The following is a 25926-nucleotide window of genomic DNA, read 5'->3' as shown; positions in this document are numbered from 1 at the left end:
TTGCTATTGGTTTCAAAATCGGCAAATATTTTTCACAAATCAATATACGTAGGGTACTTCATCAGTATTGGCCTCAGATTACTTTTTTCATAAGAAACTAAGCTTTTTGTGCGTTAAACTCACAACCGTAAACATCCATAAAAAACTTTGTTTCGCCATTTTTGTACGTTTGAATGTAATCAGATTTGTGTGACAAGGTAACTAATCTCACGATATTTGTAGGCTTCAGAACGTCTCGAACTCGAGCTTCTCCATTGGAGATCAGCAGAAAATGGCGGTGCTGAGCCATCAGACTCTGAGGGTTCCGAGGCGGACGGAGCCAATACTGAGAAATACAAGAAACGATTCGAGCGCGCCCATCGCGAGCTACAGCTTGTGAGAGCTCAGCTTCGAAGGCAACATGAAGACGACCTGGAACAACTTGTCACAGTTAAGAAACAACTTGAAAAGAAGGTGAGTCATTGTTTTAGGTATATTACGAACTAAGACGGACTGCTCGCTTTATGATATTGATTTATTTATCACACCATACATACGTTTTGATGTTATTATCTGTGGCTTAAGTATCTCACATTTAAAAGCTAGATCTTATTTATTTACTCAATTATTGTTTAAGGCACTTGAAAATTCCGCAATATAGACTTTTATTTATCGTGACTGGTGTTTATGGGGATAATATTTTTAAATTAAATGGAACATTTAAAAATCAATGTAATATTTAGAGGCGTTTTTATCAGGTTAATTGTTCACGAAAAAGATAATAAAATTTATTAATATTGGAAAAATAATAATAAAAACTAATTGATTTCTTGTAAATTAGCTATGTTTTCCTATCTATTGCATAAGTGAAATACTTGAAGTATGTCAGTAATGCAATAGTGTAGTATTTGTGAGTAGTAATACTGGCATTTCTAATCCTTGCTAAGCCAATAACGCCGCGTAAGAATTTAACGGCATCCGCCTGTTGGTAATATGTATTCTCTTTTGAAAATATATTTTCTTATCAACTTTTATGTGCCAAGTCATATTTATATAAAACATATAATATATATATTTCTCCTTAAATTCATATCGTTTATGTTTATAAAATATATATAAGTTTATTTTATGAGAAGTGTTGACCTAGTGGCTTCAGCGTGCGACTCTCATACCTGAGGTCGTAGGTTCGATCCCGGGCTATGCACCAATGGACTTTCTTTCTAGTGCGCATTTAACATTTGCTCGATCAGTGAAGGAAAACATCGTGAGGAAACCGACATGTCTTAAACCCAAAAGTCGACGACGTGTGTCAGGCACTAGAAGCTGATCACCTACTTTGCCTATTAGATTTAAAAATGATCATGAAACAGATTCAGACATCTGGGGCCAAGACCTAAATAGGTTGTTGCGCGACTGATTTATTTATATAAGTTTCATTGATTTATTACGATATAATTCCTGAAAATAAATTAAATTTATTATCTCTGAGTCGGTTTGTTTGCGTGTACGATTTCCTTCAAAAACTAAAATAAGGTCAAGATATGAATTAGTTTATCTCGATAAGCCTAGTTATCTGAAAATCCTTGATCGGAGTAGATGGCGTTTTTATGATATATCTCACTTATCATAGTACTATAGTGCGATACACACTTTAAAATCAGTGATGAACGGTGAAAATGAGGAGGTCGGTGCTCTTTTTATTACAAACGACAGTGTTTTATCGTAACAAATTGATTACTTGACATTTTGGCGTAATTCCAAATCGCATCGACGCTTGATCGCTACGAGTTTAGCAAATTAACTATTGAGTTATTTATTTCAAGATTGAGCAATGCTTAGAATATATTAGTGTTATTGTTGTTCGTATCCGCCGGTTCATTATATACGTGTTGTTCACACTCCTCGGAACAGAAGTGAAAAAACTTCTGAGATTTAATATGATCCTATTGGTCAGTTTAGGATATTATTCTGTGATAAAACTTAAATCTCTTATTTTTTCAAGGATTTTTTAATAAATTACCAAAACTCAAAAGTCTTCATCGACTATAAAACCATATCACTTAACATATATAATACCATGTAATCCTTACAGTTTAGTAAAAAAAAATTGGTAGCTTTTTTAAATTGTCTCAGCACAAAGACACAATTTAGCATTACGATCTACCCTAACTTATAACTAAGTCTAATAAGTCATTTAAAACTAATTTAATTTAGTAATGTAGGATGTTTAAGTTAAGAAAGTGTCCAATAACAATACTTTTAGTCTCTATTACGTAGACACTCTGTTTTTGTGTAGTAATAAATATTATAACTGCATGTTATGCATATGCATAACCGAAGTTTAAATTAATAATTGTTATATATAAACCCCGTTTATGTTAACAGTTTTTTTTCGTTAAATCTTTAAGACAATCCGTAAGTGTCATATTCACGATGTTTCTATTGTTTAAGGTTCAAGATGCTTACGAAGAGGTGGAGGAACAGCGGGCGGTGGCGGCGCAATGGAAACGCAAGTTGCAAAAACTTACGAACGACATGGCTGACCTACGATCATTGTTAGACGAACAGGTAATTTGAAATCTCAAATCAAAAAAACAATTTTTATCATCTGTCAAATATATCTGGATATTGTATTTAACTGTAACACGATTTATAAAAAGAAAGATGGACAAAACACTATGCATTGCCACAAAACATCGTCTTACACTGGTTCTCTGTAAACAGAGCTGTAATAAAGCTATGTTACATATGAGATTTGAATTTGGAATGTTTATAGTGTTAGTAAATCTAAGTAATCAATTAAGCATTGTATTTAAACGTTACTAATTTTCACGGTGTATTCGGGATCAAAAAATCTCTGAAATATTGTTAGTGAGAGTAGACAATAGTGGGTATATCGGTTTTAGTGTGGGTGATCGAATTAAGATTCTAGAATAGCATTATCTACTTACTGAAGTTGTCATACCAAAATCCAGGCCATTTTTTATATTTTATTTCAAAGATCCACCTAAAATTCAAGATAATGGTTTAAAATTTTATGAATATGTGCTTTACAGACATGCCGTAATAATCTCCTTGAGAAACGCCAGCGTAAGTTCGACACAGAGCTTCAGAGTTCTCAAGAGGAGCTGAAGCGAGAGAGGTCGGCAAAAGACAGGTTGTCAAGGGAAAGGGATCAGGCGCACGCTGAAAAATACGCGCTCGAACAAAGCCTCTCTGTGAGTACAATTTCACATATTGGTACATTATTTACCAAAATACCGAATTAGAATTATACGTAGTATTTAAATTATTCAAAAATATTTTTCGATACTAACTTTAGAAACTCAATGTTATAATAACAGAATTATATTTGAGTTGTGTCATTAACTCACCTATAATACGCCTTCTATAAGTAAATATATTATATCGATTCACAGCATAAAGGAGTTCTACAAACTTAAAAACTCTTTAGTTAAATAATAATCCAAAAATATATAGCTTATTATGAAACGATCTAAAGTTAATTATTTTTTCACAATACCAAACATTTTAATTTATATATATCTGAGTAGATAAAGAGTTAAATCTAAACTTTTCCATTCAGGAAGCTCGGCTGGAAATCGAGTTGAAAGAAGAGCGTCTTGCTGCTGCAACGAGGGAATTAGAAGAACGTGGAGGCGGCGGTGACGAGTTGACTGCGTTACGACGGGCCAAGACTGAACTGGAACGACGCGTAAGAGATCAGGAAGAGGAGTTAGATGAATTAGCTGGACAGATACAGGTATGGAAAAGATTAGACTTGTAAATAATAGAGTCATCGGTAGAAAAATTAAAATGTGAGATGAGAAGATCAAGTCTCACGCCGACGCCTATTTTCAGAGATAGATACATTGTAAAACATCTAAAAATATTAAAATTTATTCCAAACCCTACGAATTTAAGGCTTATTTAGTAGGTCATGCATGTTTTAATTTTTTCATATATAAATGTGGCTATACTAAACATTAATTGTAAAAAAAAATGTTTTACAAAAACATATACCACTTTTTCTTATTCTCTACTAGGTATTTAAAACAAGAAGGTTTTATGTATAGAAACTTTATCGCTATTTAAATTTTCAGTTGTTAGAAAGTTCGAAGCTTCGCGTAGAGATGCTCTTGGAGCAGCAACGCAAAGAGGCCCGACTGGAAGCAGCCGCTAGAGATGATGAAATGGAGGAGACCAGGGCTAATGCTGCCAAGAAACTGAAAAGTATGATTATTTTAATTTTATCAGAAATTATTCATGTAGGCAATCGCACTACAAAACACGCAAATATATGAATTATATTCAAGTAACATTTATTCTAATGAAATAAATATAACTTGTATAATTATATTTATAGGGTTGCCTAGCCGCATATATGCATTGTTTTTTTATTGTGCATATTATAAATAGTTAAGAATGTTTTCCAGTATTGGAGAGTCAACTAGAAAGCGAGCATTCAGAACGCAGCCTTCTCTTACGCGAGCGACACGAGCTAGAGCGACGATTGGCTTCACTCGAGGAGACAGCAAGGGCTGAAGCACAAGAACAAATTCAACTCATACATCGCCTTAAAAGGTAATTTTCATACCTTTGGTTTATAATATATTTTTATGCCTTTATTAATAATGTTTTCGCTTCCTTACATTTCTTTTTAATAACTTATATACCAATATATATTAACTTTTTACGTGTCATATTCCACACGCCCTATTCTTAATTTAAATATTTCAGAGACCTTAAGCGGTACAGAGCCTTACTGAGAGACGCTCAAACAATGTTGGAACAAAAAGAAAAAGAAGGCGGAGGAAAGGCACAGATTAGACAACTTAAGAATCAGGTCAGAACAACCAAAAAAATATTACTATATTATATACTATCAATTTACACATATATATTGCCAGTTGTAAGGGCATTCCAATAAAATGAGAATGATAATATATAGATCAAATAAGAACGTGAAAATTTTTGATTTAATCATGTTTTATTTATTAAAAAAATATAGGGTATAAAATTTATTTGTATACTTAAACGAAACAATTATTAAACGTCATAATGAACTCTCAATAAATGACTTAAAGGTGGAAGACCTGGAGCTAGCAGTCCGCGCAGCGAACAAAGCACGCTCGACGGCTGAAGCGGAGGCATCAGAAGCAACTGCGGCATTAGAAGAAGCCAACCGCGCAAGAAATGAGGCCGCAGAACGAGCATTAACAGCAAGCAGGGACGCGGCGGCTGCGCGTGCGCAACTCGATGACGCTGAGGAGGAAGCTGCTGAGGTGAGATAATAAATACTTTTACATATATATAAATTAATTAATTAATATCAGAAATAAATATAAAATCTTAATTACGCAAATATGCCTAATAAATATCAGAAATAAATATAAAATCTTATTTACGCCAATATGCCTTATAAATATCAGAAATAAATATAAAATCTTAATTACGCAAATATACCTAATAAATATCAGAAATAAATATAAAATCTTAATTACACAAATATGCCTAATAAATATCAGAAATAAATATAAAATCTTAATTACGCAAATATGCCTAATAAATATCAGAAATAAATATAAAATCTTAATTACGCAAATATGCCTAATAAATATCAGAAATAAATATAAAATCTTAATTACGCAAATATGTCTAATAAATATCAGAAATAAATATAAAATCTTAATTACGCAAATATGCCTAATAAATATCAGAAATAAATATAAAATCTTAATTACGCCTATATGCCTTATAAAATACCTTCATTTGATACTAGTTAGGTTATTTGAATTTGGTCCACTATACAATATAATACTAAATAACGCATACCGCGTTCTTTATTCAGAGCTAGCTGCTAATTGAGTATATTTTCCTTCCAGCTATTAAAGAAATTCCGTGCTAGTACCAGCGCCCTCTGTGCCGCCCAAGCGGAAGTTCGCGAGGCCGAAGCCAAAGCCGAAGCAGCGAGTGAAGAGGCGCGAGTGGCGAAAGAGAGAACGAATGAGTTGGCTGCCCGTCTCGCTGCGGCCGAAGCCGGACACTCGCATGGGCAACATGAGACTGAAAGGCGATTGGAGCTTAGGAACAAGGTACCTAATCTAAATTTTTGTAGCTTCCATGTTTCAGGCCTCCGTGGGTGTAATTTAGTTTAATTTTATTTATGTTACATATACTTTTTCAGAATAGACAAACTAAAAAAGTTTTTAAATAACAATAATGTTGGATTATTCGAACATAGCACATACATGTCTACAGATTATTAGGAGACACTGTGACTAGATGAAAAGAATCTATGAAAAAGGATCAAAGAAGCGAATAAAAAATATAAAACCTCATTCTTTCATGAATAATGATAAATAATAATTTCCAGCTTATCGCAGATTGTGTAGCTAAATGAGTTACCCATTAAGTATATTTCAATATCTTGTTCCTCAAATAATATATATTTATAGGAACTGGAATCGAGTCTTGAGTTAGAGGCGACATCTCGTGGCCGGCTTGAGAGTCAGGTGGCAAGATTGAAGGATGCCCATGAGCAACTTGCAGCAGAACTGGCAACTGCTAGAGCCAAAGACCAGCTAGCGGCGGAAGAGCTGCGGAAATGGACAAGACAAATTCGGTGAGTTTATATAGTATATAGTATATAGTACTAACGAGGGAGGCTAAGTTGTTACAGTTTTCTGCGTAGAATTTGTATATGACTGTTGTATACTTACCTTTCTAAAAGAATCAATAGTGCTCATTACCTTTCTAAAAAATTTTTTGAATAGTGCTAAAAACAATTGTTTTGGGTATATTACAACTACTTTTCAATTAATATAATATAATTGTTCGTAAAAATATCTGGTCTCAAATTAAATTTGTTGTGATCAGGTATTAAAATGAACTTATTACTTATTTACAACTTCTACAAATTTGAGTATATTGCAAATAAAAATATTGTAATTTTAAAATAATTCAACCAATAAATTCATTTATTTAAAATAACTGCGTTCAGTCTAACCTAATATAATGTTAAAATCCTATCCAGTGAACTAAAAGAAGAGAACACCTCACTAAATGCCAAACTAGCAGAGACGACACGTGCGAAGTTAGCAGCGGAATCCGCAGCTCAAACCGCAGCAGCAGAAGCAGCCGCTGCTAGAGACGAAGCCAGACTTGCAGCACGACGTGCTACAGCACTACAGGAAGCTATAGCTGGGGATCTGTCTAGTCCTGGAGATTCAAGAGATACTGATAGGTATGTCCAAAGTTTTTTTTTTTTTTATAGAACAGGGGGCAAACGGGCTGGAGGCTCACCTGATGTTAAGTGATACCGCCGCCCATGGACACCCTCAATGCTCGCTCAGGGCTCGCGAGTGCGTTGCCGGCCTTTTAAGAATTGGTACGCTCTTTTCTTGAAGGTTGAAAGTATTTTTAATGGGGCTGGGCTCTTGGGTAATCCCGTATATTAAACTAAAATTATCGATATTAATTCTATGAAATTTGCATAGTAATGTTATTTTATTACACAATTTTCTTTCACTTTTATTTATTTAGTGAAAATAATTCCCTTACAATTAACTAGACTATGAGGTCTACTTTAGAGTCCTGCCATCCTTAGCTTGGTATTCTTTCAGTCGCTATCCAAGATCCTGAATATTTATTAACGACCAATATTCTTAAATATAAGTTGTATATATATTTTTCATATAATTATTTTTAATTTCACAGTGAAAACGACAGCTACAGCTCAGACGAGTCAATTGGGACATTTCTCGCGAACCACAAACTGAGTCCCGCTGCGCCATCCCGCTCTTCTTTGCACCACGAGTCGCACAAGTAAGAAAATTCAAATTTCTTCACTCCTTTTAAATTTAACTTAAAATTATTATATATAAATTGTTATATTCGAAAAGTGTTATGATTTATATCTAATCTAAAGTTGGAAAAAGGGCCTGGGACTAGTACTGGGCAGGCTACTTCTAATTAATTTGCTATATTTGTTTTAAATATTGTTGTTTGATGATTTGCTTTTTAGAAAGGGTACCGAAAGTTTTTTACGCCGGCTTTTTCTCTCGGCCAACACCCTCTGTCTTCTTTGCCGAATAAACGTTTTTTTTTATAGAAACATTGGTGCAATAATTTTAATTTAATATACAGCATTTATGCTGTAGCAAATTTTTCAAAAACCGTTTGCGAGATTCAGCCTCATGTAAATCACTGCTTCGTAACTGATAAATAACGCGATTTGTTTAATAACTTTAAACTGAAAATGATTATAATTTATTTTCAGGTCAAACAGCTCGGAAGGCCGCGCCAGTCGTTCCAGCATTAGCTCTGGCTCGAAGCCGATAAGTCCAACAAAGGACTCGTATGCATAACAGCCGCCTTCCGCGGCCGGCCTGCTCGCCGGTGCGCTGCCCATACTTTGCACGGTCTTCTGCTCGCGGCAAAGGACTAACTCTGCCCACCAAGTCATAGAGTAAACGGCGTATACGTATTCTTTGTTTTCAAATGCTGAATTTTGAAACATTCTCAAATTTTACTTTACTTGCAATTAAAGTGGTAAGACATTTATCAGTTTTAATTTAAATGACTTTAATGACGAACTGTCAACTTGACACTTGACATTTATTTGACGCGTCACACGACGGGTAGATGAGGATTTCTGGGACTTCTTGATAGTGTAAAGGGCGAGAGAAATATAGACGTGTGAAACTTAGGACGTTGTGCTTCTAAATCTAAACTTAATATAATCTATTAATTGTATTAATTTATGAACAAAGTATTATATATAATAACTCCATTAAAGCAAGCAAGCTTGATAATCACGAAGTAGAATACTGCTCAATCATATACCTACACTAGTTTAACATTTTGAGGCTATACACATTTACGAGTTTTTAACGATTTTTAGATTTTTATAAAAAATATATCTAACCATGATAAGCGCCAAGTGATTGATGCTGAATTGATTAAATGCATTCCATATTAAAACTTGGCTTGCTGACTTTCACTACAATATTCAAGGCTTCGACGTTATTTATTTAGCTGATTTTATAGGAAATAATTATGTGTAGATGTTGTGCTGGGTTCAGCCAATCAGTATTTAGATGAAATAGAGACGGGATTATATATTGTAACATTAGATTGATTGTTATTTAGTTAGCTAACGTGTAAATAATTAGATTGCGTATACATTTTTTATTATTTAATTTGTAATATTTGTGTGATCAGACTGTTATTGTATGATTTTTGTTACATTGTGAGTTGTTGCTTTATAATAGACGATCGAACATATCTTTTAGGTACCTAATATATCAAATTCCTTATTGACTGGTTTATTTTATTTAATTTTATTAGCGATCTGTATTCATAAATGTAAGTCTTCTAAATCTTCATGTAAACCTTAGATATGTGTCTGTAATCATTGTCTTCATTATATATGGGTATTGTACGAGAAAGTAATTAAATGTTGCTTCGTTCAATATTGGTTGTAAAATGAAATTATTTAATAAAGTAACTGATGTAATCGTATCTTTATTCTTTGGCTATCGGGCCCAAGGTTTACCCAAAAGCGAATTCCTACCATTAAAATCCAAACTATCATTATTTTAAACCAAAAAGGACATATTTATTTGTGCCAGTGTTGTTTGAAATTGGTATACACAGCTTATATAAGAGTTGTTAAGACACGTATGAAACCAACAAGAATGTATCTTCAACTATGTAGGTATTCTATGAAAAAGAGAAGAGATTCAGCGCTGGTTAAAGCTATATATATGTCAAAGTATTACTCAATCGCGATTATAGTACCTATGAGTACCTACTAGCCGCCATTTTGCGGCACTCTAATGTTGCCCGTTGCCGAATTTGTTTATTACTAAGGTAATTTCCACTTTTTAATTGAATACTTTAGAAATATTGAGTGTTGTGAACTTTTGACTATATTTGAAAAGCACTTTTAAAGTTTTTCAATTATAATTTGTTAACAATAATTGACGTATTCGTGCAATCTATAATTTAAAATGTAGGGAATCTCCGAGAGATAAATTCGAGGAAATTAATATAACTTACATTTCCCTCTTAATATATTTATGAAAATATTATGTATGTGTACAAAAATAGTGATAAGTTTTTAGAATTGAACATACTCACCACGTTAATACTCGGAACAAAGGCAGGCTGCCATTTCCCCGTACTAGACTATAAAAAAAAGTTAGGCTCTTTTCTTTAATACATTTAAGAAATGTATTAAAGTAAAGCTGAAAAGGCTTATGATAAAGTTAACGATTATCTAGTTTATAAAAGAGCCTGCTAGGACCAAAATACTAGTGCTAGGCAGCTTACTTCTAATTAATTTGCTATTGTAAAAGAGTACCGAGAGTTTTTTACGTCGGCTTTTTCTCTCGACCTACACCCTCTGTCTTCTTTGCCGATGAGTAGGGATGTCCATTCAAATTTAATGACGTGGAATAAGTGATACCTGTATCTTATATTTCAACAATATTCCAGGTACCTATTTGAATAAAAAAATATACTTAAATAAACCTGCAGAGTTATAATACGAACAAAACTTTAAGTTATTGAATAATTATTAGCTTAACTAATATATTTAAAATACCCGAGCGTGGGTGTTTATACTCAATCTGGCAACACCGTATGTCAGCAAAGGACAGACGCTAGACAACTGACAAATCGCAATTCACGAATGTCAGTTCGGTTGAGGCTGCCCTCGCGCATGCCTTCTTTATTGCATTATTACCAAAAAATTATATTTTTATCAATAATCTGTCTTAAGTTCCGTTTTATAGTTAGTGCAACAATAACATCTAACAGTGATAAAAGTGTTTGTAACTTTCAACAGAGTCTATACATTTCTGTCTACGATTTGTATTTTTTCTACCTGTGCCGAGTGTAACAATCAAGTTCCAAACCAAGAAATGGGTTTATAATTGGTCTAAATCAAAGGTTGTGATGGTTAGTATTTTAATACACTTTATTACAACGTTAGACTTAACAGTAGATTAACATGTAAAGATCCGTTAACATAACTTGTCTGTGATATAATGAAGTTATTGCAATCGTCTAAACTTAGATACTATGTCTAGAAAGTTGTTCGGTTTAAAGCTTTGACAGTTGCAGTTCATTAAACTCTTGAAAGCATCAAATACCATTCATAAAGATTTATGAGTTAAACCTCGTGTTGATAACCAGACTTAGTGGAATGTGGCTATGGGACCTTTGCGCTAGGTCGTTGCGTGCCTGTGTGTATATATAGGACTGCTTATATTGCCTGTGAATGATTTAGAATTGTTTAAAAGAAACTCAACCATAACAATCAAATTTTCTAATATTATGTTTTTATTTGTTTTATATAATAAACTAAGACGTCATACACTTTTTTATAAAATGCTGTCTTTTCTAATCCGCATTATATAACATAAAGATTAACCATAAAAGTACCAGAAAATAACGATTTTATTCCTAAACCAAAGGAAGCAATAACCTTTTCGCAATCCGAGAAGTCGTTTCTTCGTCCATAAAAAAGACATCAACGAGCTAAGTAGGAAGCGAAAATCTTATCGAATTCAGCAAACAAAATAGTTACCAATAAGTTGTCTATAATTTGAAATATTATACTGCTGTATTTAATTTTCAGTATTTAACATGAAAAAAAATCTCTTACTTGATTACATATTCATCCAACTGAAAATTTCACATTTGAAGACTAGCTCTTCATAAGGTTGGTTTCATCAGATTTTTTAGGCTTAATGTTACACGTATGATTGTGTTACACTAAAAACAAATATACGTCTCGCGATATTAAGGGGTGAGCAAAGATTAGCATTCATGTTGCATTTTGATCACAACTTTGGCTCTATTTTTGGTTACCGAAAAAAATGGAAGTTGCATTGTCTCACTCACTCATTTTCTCACTAACAAAATCGGGAAGACAATTTCTTAACCTAGTCCTCTGGCTGTGGCTTAACTATGTACAGAAATCTTTGGAGCTGTGAGATCGCTCCATAAAAAGCGCGAAATGCCCAGAAGACTTCTTTACCTTTGGAAGGAGCTAAGCTGGCTCAGTTATCCAGGACTTTACGCACAACAGACCTAGTGAGAGTCAGTCTAAATGCAGAAAGATGAGTCCACCAACCTTACACCTTTTTTAACCCAGTCCTCAATATTATATTAAAACACAGTTGAACGTAGAGTATGCACATAATATTTGACATTCGTTTCATATGCGTAGACTTATTAATAATTAAAGGCTACATTTCAATACATTATTCTAATATAAGAATTTTTATTAAAGTGTAAATTGGAATAGCCCATTACAATTTTAATTTCAATACGGTAACAGGTAGCAATGTGATTTTATTAGCCGTCATCATAGCAAGTGGTGCGCCGCGGGCAACTTGCGCACGAGTCGACTTTAACACGATATTTTATTTTACGTTTCCTTTAATACGTAATAACACCTTGTCTAAATTATTTCTCCGTAACATTTTTAATTTTCATGACGTCAGGTAATTAGACCAACGCGATTATTTTCTACTGCTTTAAAATTAATTTACGACATACTAAGAAATTTAGTACATGGAGAAAGAAAATTGTACACCCTACAAACGACGTATTGTTTTATATAATGCTATCTAATGATTAAAATCATTCAATTTCATAATATTGAAATTAACTCTTCAAAAACACATACAGATATATGTTAATATACGATTGTTTCACTGATATTTATTCAACATAGCCCTAGGCATGGCCTGTAAACTCTAAAACAATTATTATTGTCTCTGTATGCATGGTGAATGTCGCTCAGTACAGAATAATAACCTAGCCTAGTGAAAATCTGGATACTACATAAAGACTGATCAATCATGGATAGATAAATTAATTAGCAAGAACCTTATAGATTTTCATTGATTACCTGTATCGTGCGTAAATAATCGGCTTTACAACAAGCCTTTCATTAATTTCATATCTATTAGTTCCACAGAATTCCACAGATACAATATGTATGATGAGAAGACGCCGACATCTATTTTGTTTTGAATCTGGTAATCAAACATAATAATTATGGAACGAAGGAATTCGTTATGGATTTGGTAAATCTGTGTATTCTTTGTATGAATAGTAAAGACACTTGATTGAAATAGGGATATTCTTCTTCAAACGAAACTTCAAACTTCTGTACTAACTATATATATAACTTCAGTCATTAGATAAATTTTAAAACATAAAGTAGCAAAGGGAACGGTAAAGGTCTGTGTAAAAAAAAAAAATTATTGTCTAAAAATTCTTTAGTTACTTAATTAGATTTGGTAAATAACTATAGTTTTGCTGATTCTACGTAAAGTAGAGTACGACGTCATAATTCTTTTTATTTCTTTAATTTTTAACATACAAGTAGAAAAAAGACGATTAAGATTGTTGTGATCACGCCAGCTCACGTGCACCTAATGATGGCATCGCACTTAGACTTTCAAATCTTCGGCCATCTGGCTACTGGTAGAGAGAATCGCCTCAGGCTAATAAACGAATTTTTCCTCAAAATCGTCTTTAGTATCACTAAAATACAATATTAAAATTGAGAATTTCGAGTATTTTTCCACATACACACCGCTTTGTATCAGGAAATCATTTGTGTTTATAATTTTTTTCACATGATGTTAATCATCTAATTGGCGCTAAAATTACTATTTAAGTTTTTCATTTAATTAATTAAAAACGCGCATAACAGAAATACTAACATAATCCACCATAATTTAATGTTTTATTTAGAACTATTACGTTTCGCGTACTTTACAGAAAGCTAATTTAATTTTAAATTATTATTATTAAACTCATACTTTTGCTAGCATAAAACATATCATTTAAAATACTATATTAAGTTCTTCGCTAAGCGAAGTCATTAAATTATGAATACAAGAGTCAATAATGTATTGTTTCATATTTTAAAATTAGTGGCAAACTAGTTAAGGATTCAGTGAGCTTCTTAGTTCGCGCACCCTAACAATGAGCAATATATTTTAAACGAGGAATAATTTATTTATTGAATATCTTTACATATATATATATAACTAAGGTTAAAGCTCTAGCTTGATGTTTAAGCTTCTCAAATAATAAAATATTCCTCACAATTGACTTGGAACCGTCTTTGTCGTTGGTTCCACTAAACTCGGTTGCTAATTACTACGGGAGATAATGAAAAATAGAATTTACATATTACATATATCCAAAGGGGGGAATTTCTTCCTTTCAATTGGATTTCTTACCTATGTCAGGCGTATAGCAACATAATCATATATTTAAAAGCCTTTAAAGAAAAACACTTTTTAACGGATTATAGTTATGTATTAATACATAACTATAATCCGTTAAAAAGTGTTTTTCTTTAAATGTGTAAAAGTTATGTTAATAAAAGACAATACTATTTAAAAGCCTTTTAAAATTGTGGAAGTCTTAAATAAACCATACAATTTTCGTACAAATATAATTTTAGTATTTAATAGTGTTTTCGTAATGAATCCTCTGTGTTCTACAAACCCGTTCAATTTCTGTGAAGCTTACAAAGTTGTGTTGATGTTATAAAATCATTTTAAATTATTTTATAGCAACATAATAACTGCTATTAAGTACTCGTATGTTTGCTTAATTGGTTAGAAAATTGTCAAGCTCATAAACCCAGGCAGAAGCTTATTTTGCTTTATGATATTTACAGAATAAATACGGCTTCATTATAATTAACGATTGCTGAAGTTTAGTGACGTTTTTGTTACCGTGGTTTTTTTTTTATAAGTCAATGAGAACACATGAGAACTTCGTATGGCGAAGTATATAAATTAAGTATTTAGATTTTAGAAGTAAGTACGTATAGTAAAAATGTTCATTGGAGCATAAATAAATCATAACGCGTGGGAGTAGATAAGCGTTCATAAGAATTAAGAATTCGGATTTTTTAATTCAAACAGAAATAATTTTAAAATCATTTATAAGTAGGCACTATTTAAACATCTCTTACACAACAAATACAAGTTCTATTGGCGAAAGCAAATTAGTTTTTGAATGCTACTGGTCATAACTTGCATGTACATTACGGTTTCCACATACAATCACTATATCAAAGAGCGCAATTTCCTACATATATCGGAAAATATAGTCATACTTCGTAATCAAGTTCCGCGTAGCCAGGATGATTTATCTTGTGCATACTTTCTCACATGAACCGGATCGCTGATACTTTTTCTATTAGCTTAATAGAATTCTTCACATCCATCAATACTTAATAAATATGTAAGACTGACATAGTTATTAGTAGTTTTGACATCAATGCATTGATATTTCACGATAATATAAGTAATACTTTTGAATATTGTGGCTATGTTTCTAATTCATGAAAGAAATTGTTTACAGTAGTTAAGTGCATTTTACAAACTTAATCATGATTTAGTGAATCAATATTACATGAAAAACTCTAAAATTGTCTACATTAATAATGTAAGTAAGAATAAACTCTGTTAAATTATCAATTTTAATTCCATTAAATAAGGGTCAAACGGTTTAATAATTCATTCATAAGTAGGTATATAATGGAATTTTAACATGCTTAAGAGTGGTTTTAGGAATATTAAAAGCAGTTTTTATCTTCAACAAATTGGGTAATTTCGATGCTCATTGATTTTATATGAGAAATATACTAATGGTGTAGTTTCTGATTAGCCGTAGATTTATAATCTGTTTCGGTCTTGCCGCTAATTTAAATGAATTGCCAAGTTTGACGACTCAACGGAAGCCAGATATGATCGAGAAATCAGGAAACATTAAATAGCTATAACAAACTTGCATCTGAGAGAGAAACAGTTTTCGAACGTATAATTCAAAAGCCTACTTTTACGTTGTCGTTAATAATTATACACGGAAATATAACGTAGATTAAGTTTGAGGGAAAAAAATTTGTATCCCTAAAAAAGAACTGTTCTTCATCATGCATTTGTTGAATATTATTATCCTCCATGAGGTAGGCAGAGGCCACGGATCTCCACTTACTGACCTCTCTTGCTTCATACACTTTATTTATGTATTTATCTCACTTCCATGATATTTTAGTACCTCGTGGATGTGGTCCAGGTATGTTCGATAGGAACTTATATATTTTGTCGTAGGTACATATTTTTTTATATAAAAGAAGTTTTAACTGAACACAGTTCTTATCATACTGACCATCTTAATAGATAGTGCCCGACCGAATGCCACCATTTCTCTCTGTTGCTTTCTTACTCTATTAACTTGATTAAGATATAATATAGTAAGATGTAGTTAAGCTTTGTTTTATTCACAATTATTTTTCATTTATATAATAATTCTTCTATCCAAAAGTTATTGGAATTATATATAACGTACACTTTCTTTTGCACTAGCGTGTTATATCGAGTTATGCTTCAACTATTATAGATGTAACAACTTGTAGAAAGCGAAAACAATTTTCATTGATATTGCTTGGAATTTCCTTTTTAAGTAATCGAAAGAAAATTTTTTATTGTTAATTGATCCGTAACATATTAGTTATGTATATACTAAGAGTTACTATATTGGAACATTATTAATATTTATAAATAACTTTTATTATTAATAATTCCTTCATATTAGATCTTGTCACAATTGAAGAGCTTAACAATTTATTAATTTTAAAATTTTGCGTAATTTGAAGGTGTATTATTCAAATTTAATATTGTTTATATGAACCTTTACTTGTATTAGTCTCTGCAATAACGAAAACATGTTGAAAACCAGTCGTAAATATTTATGTTTCATTATAGTTAATACCGTCGTAAAGCACACGAATTTTGTAATACCAGAGATTGCATGTTTTGCAAAATACTTGTCTGCGGCATGTGTCGGGTCAGACAAACGTCTGACCTGGGTCGTGTCAGGTGCAGCACGCAATTCAATTATATCTATTAGAGATAAATTGTGAGCTTTTGGAACGTTACCGATTTTGTCATTCTACTCATCTTTCTATAATCAATATAAATATAAATAATACAATATCTAGGAGTCTTACTCTATACCTATATCTCTAGTATCTCTCCCTTATGCTCGTCGGCTATGAATGCATTTGTTTTTTTTATAGAACATAACTACCACTACACTGCCTTTTTAATATATCCACACTTATTCTCTCTTTGTGGCTGAATAAGCCATTACAACTTGATTGTTTGTTTTAGACGCTGATACAATTTTTACCTACTACAATTTTTTGCTATTTTTAATCTCAATGTTATAATAGAATTTATACTGACATTAGGTTTTTATTTTCAGGAATCAAGATAATGTAGCTGATGATGTCGCAACGCGACTTTTCTGAGGTTCGTAATTTTCATAATCGTAAATTTGTTTATACCTTGAAGTTTCTACTTTAAGATTATTTAATATTTTTTTAATGCATTGTATAACACGTAGTACAAATCTTTTTATGTTGCGTGTTGTAACTATTCAACGTTATCGTGAGTTTCAACATCACGTAGAAAGTTTTTATTACGATTTTGGTCAAATTCAAATAACCAGGCACGTTTAAATATTCTCTTTTAACCTTGTACATAATTTAGAATAATGCGAAGAGTTGGAATAGAAATTTGTACAATGCCAGGAATAACTTAGAAGTCCACACTAACGCGTGTTGCCTTATTTAGTCTGTTGAAAATTGTCGAAATGACTGTAGAATTAGTAGGAAAGCATATTCGATGTAAAGGTCAGGTATATAAAGACACATTTTATAATAACTTATAAACAATATTTGTGATAACACCCCTGCTGTTTCAATGAAATACCCTCAGCGTTTGCAATTCAAATATTCTTTTTTTTACAAACATTCGAAAAAATATTGGTATTAGAAAAACTAATCAGTAAAGAATAACCTTTCTTACCTGGTAATAATATTTTAATTTAAAGCATAGAAGTTCATCACGTATATTTGACGGGAGTATCTCTACAAAACAAGGCAAAAATGACGACAATATTAAGACTTAGGTCAATCGTGCCATTTCTCTTTTATCTTTACAATAAAATAATTAATTAAATATAATAAATATTTATTATATAAATATATAATAATATAATAATGATGACTGTATAATAAAATTTGTATTTTATAACACACAGTATTGTCAAACATTTTATCCAGACTAGTATTTATAATCTGTACAGAGTACATAATAGCCTTAAAGTAGTTTTACTAAGAATGTCTTCGGAAGTCAACTGTGGCATAGAACATGGGCTGGAGCTAATACAAACTAGTCAACACCATTAGTTAGAGAAATAGTTTCTAACAATATCCTTTAGCGGCGAATAGATCGGTTACTTACAAAATGGTGATACATTATTCATATATTATAAGTTTCAGTACTAAACTATAAAATTTTGTACATAGCTATTTAAGTATAAAACAATGACTATTAATATTAAGTATTGATACCTTAGCTGTTTTTTTAGCTTAACAAAATAATCAATAGGAGACGCATTTTTTTTAGAACAGGGGTCAAATGGGAAAGAGGCTCACCTCAAGTGATATCGCGCCCATTGATACTCAATGCCAGTAGGGCTCGCAAGTGCGGTGCCGGCCTTTTAAGAATTGGTACGCTCCTTTCTTGAAGGACGAATTGGTTCGAAAATACTTCAGTGGGCAGCTGTTTCCACAAAGTGGATGTATCATAGATTTGAAGTCAAAGTTTTAAGTTAATATAAATCTCGTGTAAATCTGACTATATGCGTATTAGTGCAGTTTGTCAGAATATTTACACTACACTGACAACATACGCACTTCTTTAACAATTAAATTTAACTAGCAGGCCGATCTACGGTACTTAAACGATTTTGTAGTATAATTAGTTTACTGGCCACGCCAGCAGGAAAAGAAATAAAAAAATAACTTTTTATTTTTTTATACATAAACAACGGGAACATGGGTGATGTTAAATGCCCATAAGCAATCATATTCCCAGAAGGCTCGCAAGTGCGTTGCAGGCCTTTTAAGAATTGTGACGCGCTCCTGAAAGATACGTTAATGGTTATAATATCTGTCTTGCTATTTCCTTATAACAGTTTAATAAGAAATAACACAATACATTTCTCGGTTGCAGTATCAAACAATGTAAGTTATCTAAAGCCGTCTCAAAAATCTATTATGAATATCTATGAAACGAATAACCCACGCTCGTCAACAATGTACTGCGGCGAGAAATCAAGATGATCTGCATATACATGTATCACCTTTATTACAAGAGCATAAGGTTGGAAATCGTTACCAAATCATTACAATGACACGGTGAATAGCACGAGTCATGTAATTCAAATTATGTTGAAGTGTAGATGGGTGGAATTGTAGGGTTGGCGAAACTTGTTAAAAATACCAAGTCAAATGGAATTATGAATATATAGAAAAAACAAAATTTTTATGTAATATTTCTGTATACGCGTGACACATACTTTTTTGATTTTTCACTATCATAGATTATTTTATTGCTAAGCTTTTGGATTAAAGGAATTAAAATACGATTTTACTTCACTTCTTTTATATTTTTTTTATAACTGAAACAAGATAGCGGACAGCCCTATTCAGAGTAGGCGTAGGTAACACATGTAAATTGTGGATGTAGATGCAATATTCGACTATTGTTTACATATCGTTCTTTTGTTTCTTGAAACAAGAGAGAAAACATGTGAAAATATTTATGTTTTATCTTCTATATTGGAAACTTCAACAAATAATCAAAAAATCCTGGTAATCAATATCTCAACTGTTTTCAATATTTATCTCAAGAACAGTAGTTAATCATAAAAGATATTAAAGGTTGAAAATGTCTTAACTATAGGTAGGTGTTTTATGTATATATTGTACCTTCGTAAGATGATACGGAAACCATATTTCAAAACATACTGCGCTAGAATTGTATATACATATTATATATTTTAACAATAAAACCGAGTTGACTATTCCTATTTGTTGTATGCGCAAATTGCTCTGAAAGGCCTAGCTCAAACACACATATACAATTGGAAAAACATTGTATAATATAATAATATACACTTGGAATTGTAATGGTGCAACTGAAGTGAAGTTGGAATGATGTTACTCATACCAACAATGCGTCGTATTTCAGCGTTTGCGAGACGTCTGGATAAAAATTAGCAGTTGGTAAACCAGTTACAAGGCTACTGCAGGATATACATATTATCTATATATTAAAATTCGTTTTCAAAAGAATACAAACGTATGAAGGCAAAAATAAAGCCGATTCTTGTCCACGTATAGCACGTATAAAAATATATATGTAATTTAAATTACTTAGAATATGAAGAGCAATCTTGGTATATATATGAATGTATGCTATACGAATCCAATGAAGTGATTTTTAAAATACGTCACTTCTTAATCTTTTCAATAACAAGTGAAAGATCGTAAGAAAATTGGCAACCTTTAGACTCAAAATCGGCGTGTTTCAAGCACATCTGATGATCTACTTGCCTAGTAGAAAAATAAATAATCATGAAACAGATTAGGAAATATGAGACCTAACCCTAATGGTAAAAGTAACGCCACTCATTTTTTTATCCGTTTATATATACCTATATTTTTAAAATCTTTAAAACAGAAAAGAATTACCAGAATTCAATATCAAGGATTTATGTTATTAAATCCAACATCAAATATGTTTCAATGTTAATAGTATCTGTCGGGTTGCTGCCTTAGAAAACGCTAAGAAATATGTTAGCTGTCATGTAAGAGATCTAATAAAGGAACTGGATAGTGGAAATCATTGTAAATTGGTCCGTGCGAGTAGCGGTGTTAAATACTTAAGTTTATATAATATTTTCACATAATTCCATACGTTTCCGTTATTTATTATTAATCTTTTGAAAAGGGTTATTGCAAAACATATTGATTTGACACGTAACATCAGACGGGCGTACATAAAATTCGCGATTGAAATTAGGCGGAAATACATAAAAAACCACAGATATCATAAATAATGGCCCAAAGACAATGATACGAATTTTAAAGTTTTTTTTATAAAGAAACGCGTAGCCATGTTACTTCCAGCTCTATATACTAGATATTACAACTTTTTGTAATCAGAAAATGTTTGAGTTTTAGGTGTATCTTCTAGAGGTAGAGAGTTAACTTTTTCGTTGAGGAAGTGAGCCGTATCACGTATTTTAATATTGCGGCTGTACTAAACATTGACCGCCTTCGATACTTTTGTGGTAAGTGCGGTTGCTAAGCGTACGTGCCGACAAAGATACAATTCACGACCAACACCCATATTTGATCAAATCCAGTTTGTAATGAATCTCAATTATCCTCAGTATGTGAGTAGACAAAGTATAGCATTAGGCACGACAAATCTTCTTACGGAAAATAATTTCGCTACAATAAACTCGAAAGTCTGTCTTTTTTATTTATTGTAGCGTGTAAGCTTTCGTATTTAAACCACAGAGCAATGGTCTTAGTACAGTAGTTTTTATATTATTATTATATTTGTTCTTAAACAAAAAACTTTTATTACTTAACATCAGTTATAAAGGCGGTGAGTACACGTCAGTATAACCAGTGAAATCATATTCTTTTAGACAAAATGCCTAGTATTTTATTTGTTTTTATAACGTTGAACTATTGTAAGGATTATTCTCAAAAGAATCATGTTAATAGATGTTGTATTAACACGATTCTTTTGACATTAAAAAAAATAACGCAACCGTAGATTTAATTTAAAAATCTTCTTACAACAAAGGAATTTTTACACGGCACTTTATAAATTGCACCTGAGTAATTTCAAGCAATTGGTATAAGCGTATTGCAAATTACATGTTGCAATCAAAAAATTAAAACGACTGAGCGCTGTATCGCATTTTCTGGATTGGGCCTTATCTAGGGAATAATAAGGTGGTTTATGGCTTGAATTATAATCTAAATGGAACAAGATGTATTTAATTCGGTCTTCATGTTACCCCAGAAGCCTAGCGTAGCGCTGTACCACATTCTTTCGCGTGTAATAAGTAATTAAGGTTCTGCCCGCCTCCTTCCACGTGAAGCGACTAGATCTCCGATACAGAGAAAATTAAAGGCTAAGTTACGTGCGCAGGATGTCATAAGTGTAATGTTGATAATTAAGTTTCTAGTTTGGTCTTATAGAAGTTGCAAGATTAAATAGACTTCTATGACTAAGTCCTTATAAAAAATAATCTACGAGAAAAGGAAATACTTACATTTGATTTAATCTTCCGCTTCGAGAAAATATTTTTTATATCTTACAGGTGGGGAGGTTAAAAGATTAAGGAATGTCATAGACAATTGACGGAAATTCATAATAACAGTGGCAGCTGACAGTTGCGCGATTGCTGCGACATATCTTTAGCTTATTGGCTACAATCAACGTATTACATCTTATTATTGTGTTTGTATTATATTGCATACCATAATATTTTGTAGCTAGCTTGACATATTGCTAGCTTCTACATTTTTATTAAGAATAGTTCACTGACCAAGACTATTTTTTTTTTTTCAATTTATCCCTAATGGGAAAGGCAAAGGACTTTAGTCCATACAGCCAAGACTATTAGTTATTACGCCTTAGGGATGTCATTTTGACAGCAAAAACATCATGGCGGAGGATGATTGCGCGCGAAACTGATCGTCACGAGCGCATTCCACTCGCGCTGTACGCGTGCCGGAACAAAAACTATGATATGAAAGTAATTCCTTCTGGATATCACTGTGGAAAATAATATAAATAACTGACTGACTAATAGGTGTTCCATTCTGTATATTACCGCAAAGCGAAAGTCATTTATCTAAAAGAGGAAACAATTACACTAAAACCTTTTAAAACTTATTTAATTGAACTTATTTTCCTACTTTGCGAGTATTAAAAAAACCGAATTGAGTCACATCATGCCAATAAAGCAAGTGGAAACGTTTAAATAGGTTTTATCAGTTACTTCAATAATAATTGTTGTGATAAATCAATTTGATCCTACAGCAAAACTATATATTTTCCTAAATACTAAGTCAAATTACATAACAGCCTATTACATAACTCAACAAAAAAACATGATATATGTCGCGATATTCCTTTAGGCTTAAATTAAACTGGTTCGAGGGGTGAGGGGTCACTCACGAATCGGTAATTGTCAGAGAATGTCTGGAATTCACAACATTCGTGCTGCAACTTCGTTACAATAGCCAGTGAATTGTGAAATACCGTCAAACTAAAAGGAAGTAAGCGAACGTAAAAGATTCTTAACTTGGTCGGCTTACGTACGAGAATGAGTATTACAATCGTGATGAGAGTTAAAGCTCCAGGCGAATGCATATGCGGAAGTTGATAAAAATGTGAAACAAACGACATATTATTAGAAATTTTGTCATTTTTGTGTTAATCATTGGCTTTTCAGTACGTTCCTTGAAATGATCTGATTAATCGCATCAGATTCGTTACCCAAATAAATACGTCAAAAATAATCCTTTCTACATCGCTATTTATAAACATATCAATGTAACTTAAATCAAAACTTGTAAAATATTTTAATACTTAAGGAAACGAAGTTCCTGTACTTTCTTTTGCTTTTAATGCATAAACACTTTCATTTAGCATATTAACACTCGTAAAATTTTATTTGTTACAATTACAAGTATTTTTGTATTTCACGAACTCGAACGGTTAATTAGAAATTGTTATTTAAGTACTTTTAAACTACGTACAACATATTTTCTTCTTAAATTCCTATTTCAAGCTCTAAATACTTAACGATGAAAAAATGCGTGTGATTTGTCTCGGAGCTCGCTTAATTGTTTTATTCTCGACAGGTAAGAATCGTAATTATCCCAAGGCATACAATAAGAAAATAGACAAAAAAATGTAGACAAAGGTGGCCGACGACTGTGTTTTTTTCTCTATTTAAAGTCACGGCCCTAGTCTACCTGCCCGGATTTGGACGTGATTGCTTTTGTCTTTATTTTGTTTCCAAGGGTCCACTAAAAAGTTTTTATACTTACTTATCACTTTATAAGAGCAGTATAAACATAAGATAAGCATGCATACCTGTTTTTATTACATACATACACATATATGTTTTGAGTCTGATTTAAATAATTATTGCATTTAATTACTTAAATGAAAACACTTGCGTATTTTTGTATGTTATTATAAAAAATTACGAATTACAAATTCTTGAATTGATTTAATTCTATAATTTTACATTAATAATAGAATTTAATCAATTTCTACACAGAATAACTACTGAGTAATTAATACAAAGATACCATGTACTGAATTGCACATATTTTTTTTAATAAACAATAAAAATATAAAACGAAAACATCTAACTAAAAACGATACTACATATAGGTATTAATTACTGATTTCCGATAAGTTGCCTACAATCCAATTAGCAACATACCATCTTTTCTCAATTTAATATTTAATAAGCATCTCAGGGCGGGCTGAGTCCAAAATTCAGATGAATGGAAGATCGTTGAGAAAAAATAATTACCCAATACGTCGTTCTTGGTTATCAGGCGCCTTCTTAAACGAAATTTTAATAAAATGAATAAGGCTCGATTACAACGCTCATTTTTCAAGATGGCCGCATCAAGCGACGTCATTACATGCAGAATCCCAACCGATAAACGGCATTAAACTTATATAAGGTTTATTTATTACATAAGTTTTACTTGAAAAAAGATGATTTTAATTGGGTTGATGACGTTTTTATCGCGTATATATACGGAGTAGAATATCCACAAATTGTCTACCCAATATCAACATCTACCTGTATCAAATTATTTTACCTTTTATAAATGTCTGTTCCGTCCTTCAATTATAAAGAAATCTCAAATTAGCCATTACTTTTTTTCCTTTTATATTTATAGTAATATATTATCTCAGAGATACTTATAACATTATCACAATAGTTCTGGTCTCGCTTGTTTTAAAACATGTAAGTATACAAAACAATAAACTTACTTTTCACTCAAAACCTAGAGAATGCGGTTCGTGAGAAAAAAGCATCGCTTCCGATGCGCTCGAGTAGATAGCACAGGTGGCACGGCCGAGGCTAATGTAGAAGGGTTTAGTTAACAAAAACACAACAATAGATCCCTTTGTACCTTCATGTGCGTGACGACACTTGTCTCAGATAAAAAGTCAACAATTTAATGTTATAAAGCTGGTGATAAGTACTATCAAAATACATGCATCACCCTTCAATATGAATTTTGGATTTTATTGCTGGAATATGTGCGTTAGAGAATTGGTATCTGTAGAGGTGTCATTTGTGATCAAGCGTCAGAAAGGTTAGTGTCCACTGTCAATTGCAATCGGCTCAGAAGCCCTTTGCCTTTCCCATTAAGGATCAATATCAAAAAATCAATCGGGTCAAAAACGATTTACGCGGGAATTACACAATAATATTGATTTAACTACAAATATTTCATGAGGTATAGAGTAAAAAGAACTTAATATCGTTTCGTAATAAATCGAAAGTAGGACTATACCTCCTTATGCCAAATTATTATTGCATGCATTAACTACTCTATAAATAAAATATTCGTTTGAATGATAGAAAATCGATAACACAAGTACAAGTACAAAGTGTGTTCTTCAAGTGGAGTTTCTTTTTGGAGAAAAATAAAGAATGTGAGTACAAATTAGAATCGCTTTAATCTTTGACGGCTGGAAGGATTGGAATTCGGTAGCGAGTTGACAGTGTTTTTATAGCCTTATTAATAAAGACCCCGTGAAGCCCTTTCACACTTATCGTAGACACAAATCACCTTATTGTGTTTGTTATGCGATACGGAAACTTTCTCGGTAGGGTGTTGTATTTTAGTTACTATAAGTCTATCAAGTATACGTGATAGTTTACGCATATTACTATTTTCATTTC

General features: G+C 32.1%; 2 protein-coding genes across 3 annotated transcripts in view; both read left to right on the top strand.

The window, feature by feature from the left end:
- Positions 1–9499, top strand: part of LOC111004321 (unconventional myosin-XVIIIa) — a 136667-nt gene extending 127168 nt beyond the window's left edge. For both annotated transcript variants that reach the window (XM_022275315.2, XM_022275316.2), the window contains 13 exons: positions 223–453; positions 2431–2547; positions 3036–3197; positions 3566–3742; positions 4083–4212; positions 4416–4563; positions 4720–4825; positions 5067–5264; positions 5865–6074; positions 6438–6604; positions 7016–7225; positions 7699–7806; positions 8261–9499. In XM_022275315.2, the coding sequence (XP_022131007.2) occupies positions 223–453; positions 2431–2547; positions 3036–3197; positions 3566–3742; positions 4083–4212; positions 4416–4563; positions 4720–4825; positions 5067–5264; positions 5865–6074; positions 6438–6604; positions 7016–7225; positions 7699–7806; positions 8261–8348 (2052 nt within the window). In that variant the 3' untranslated portion in view covers positions 8349–9499. The remainder of the gene's footprint in view (positions 1–222; positions 454–2430; positions 2548–3035; positions 3198–3565; positions 3743–4082; positions 4213–4415; positions 4564–4719; positions 4826–5066; positions 5265–5864; positions 6075–6437; positions 6605–7015; positions 7226–7698; positions 7807–8260) is intronic.
- A 1201-nt stretch (positions 9500–10700) lies between these two features.
- LOC111004390 (tetratricopeptide repeat protein 28) overlaps positions 10701–25926 on the top strand; it is a 54251-nt gene continuing 39025 nt past the window's right edge. Inside the window, exons 1-2 of the mRNA XM_022275402.2 lie at positions 10701–10947; positions 17302–17348. Coding sequence (XP_022131094.2) covers positions 17322–17348 — 27 coding nt within the window. The 5' untranslated portion in view covers positions 10701–10947; positions 17302–17321. The remainder of the gene's footprint in view (positions 10948–17301; positions 17349–25926) is intronic.

Source organism: Pieris rapae, chromosome 14 (genome assembly GCF_905147795.1).
Source record: "Pieris rapae chromosome 14, ilPieRapa1.1, whole genome shotgun sequence".
In the NCBI taxonomy this organism is placed as follows: Eukaryota; Metazoa; Arthropoda; class Insecta; order Lepidoptera; family Pieridae; genus Pieris; species Pieris rapae.
The sequence above is the reverse complement of the archived record's forward strand: the minus strand, read 5'-3'. Positions and strand labels throughout refer to the sequence as shown.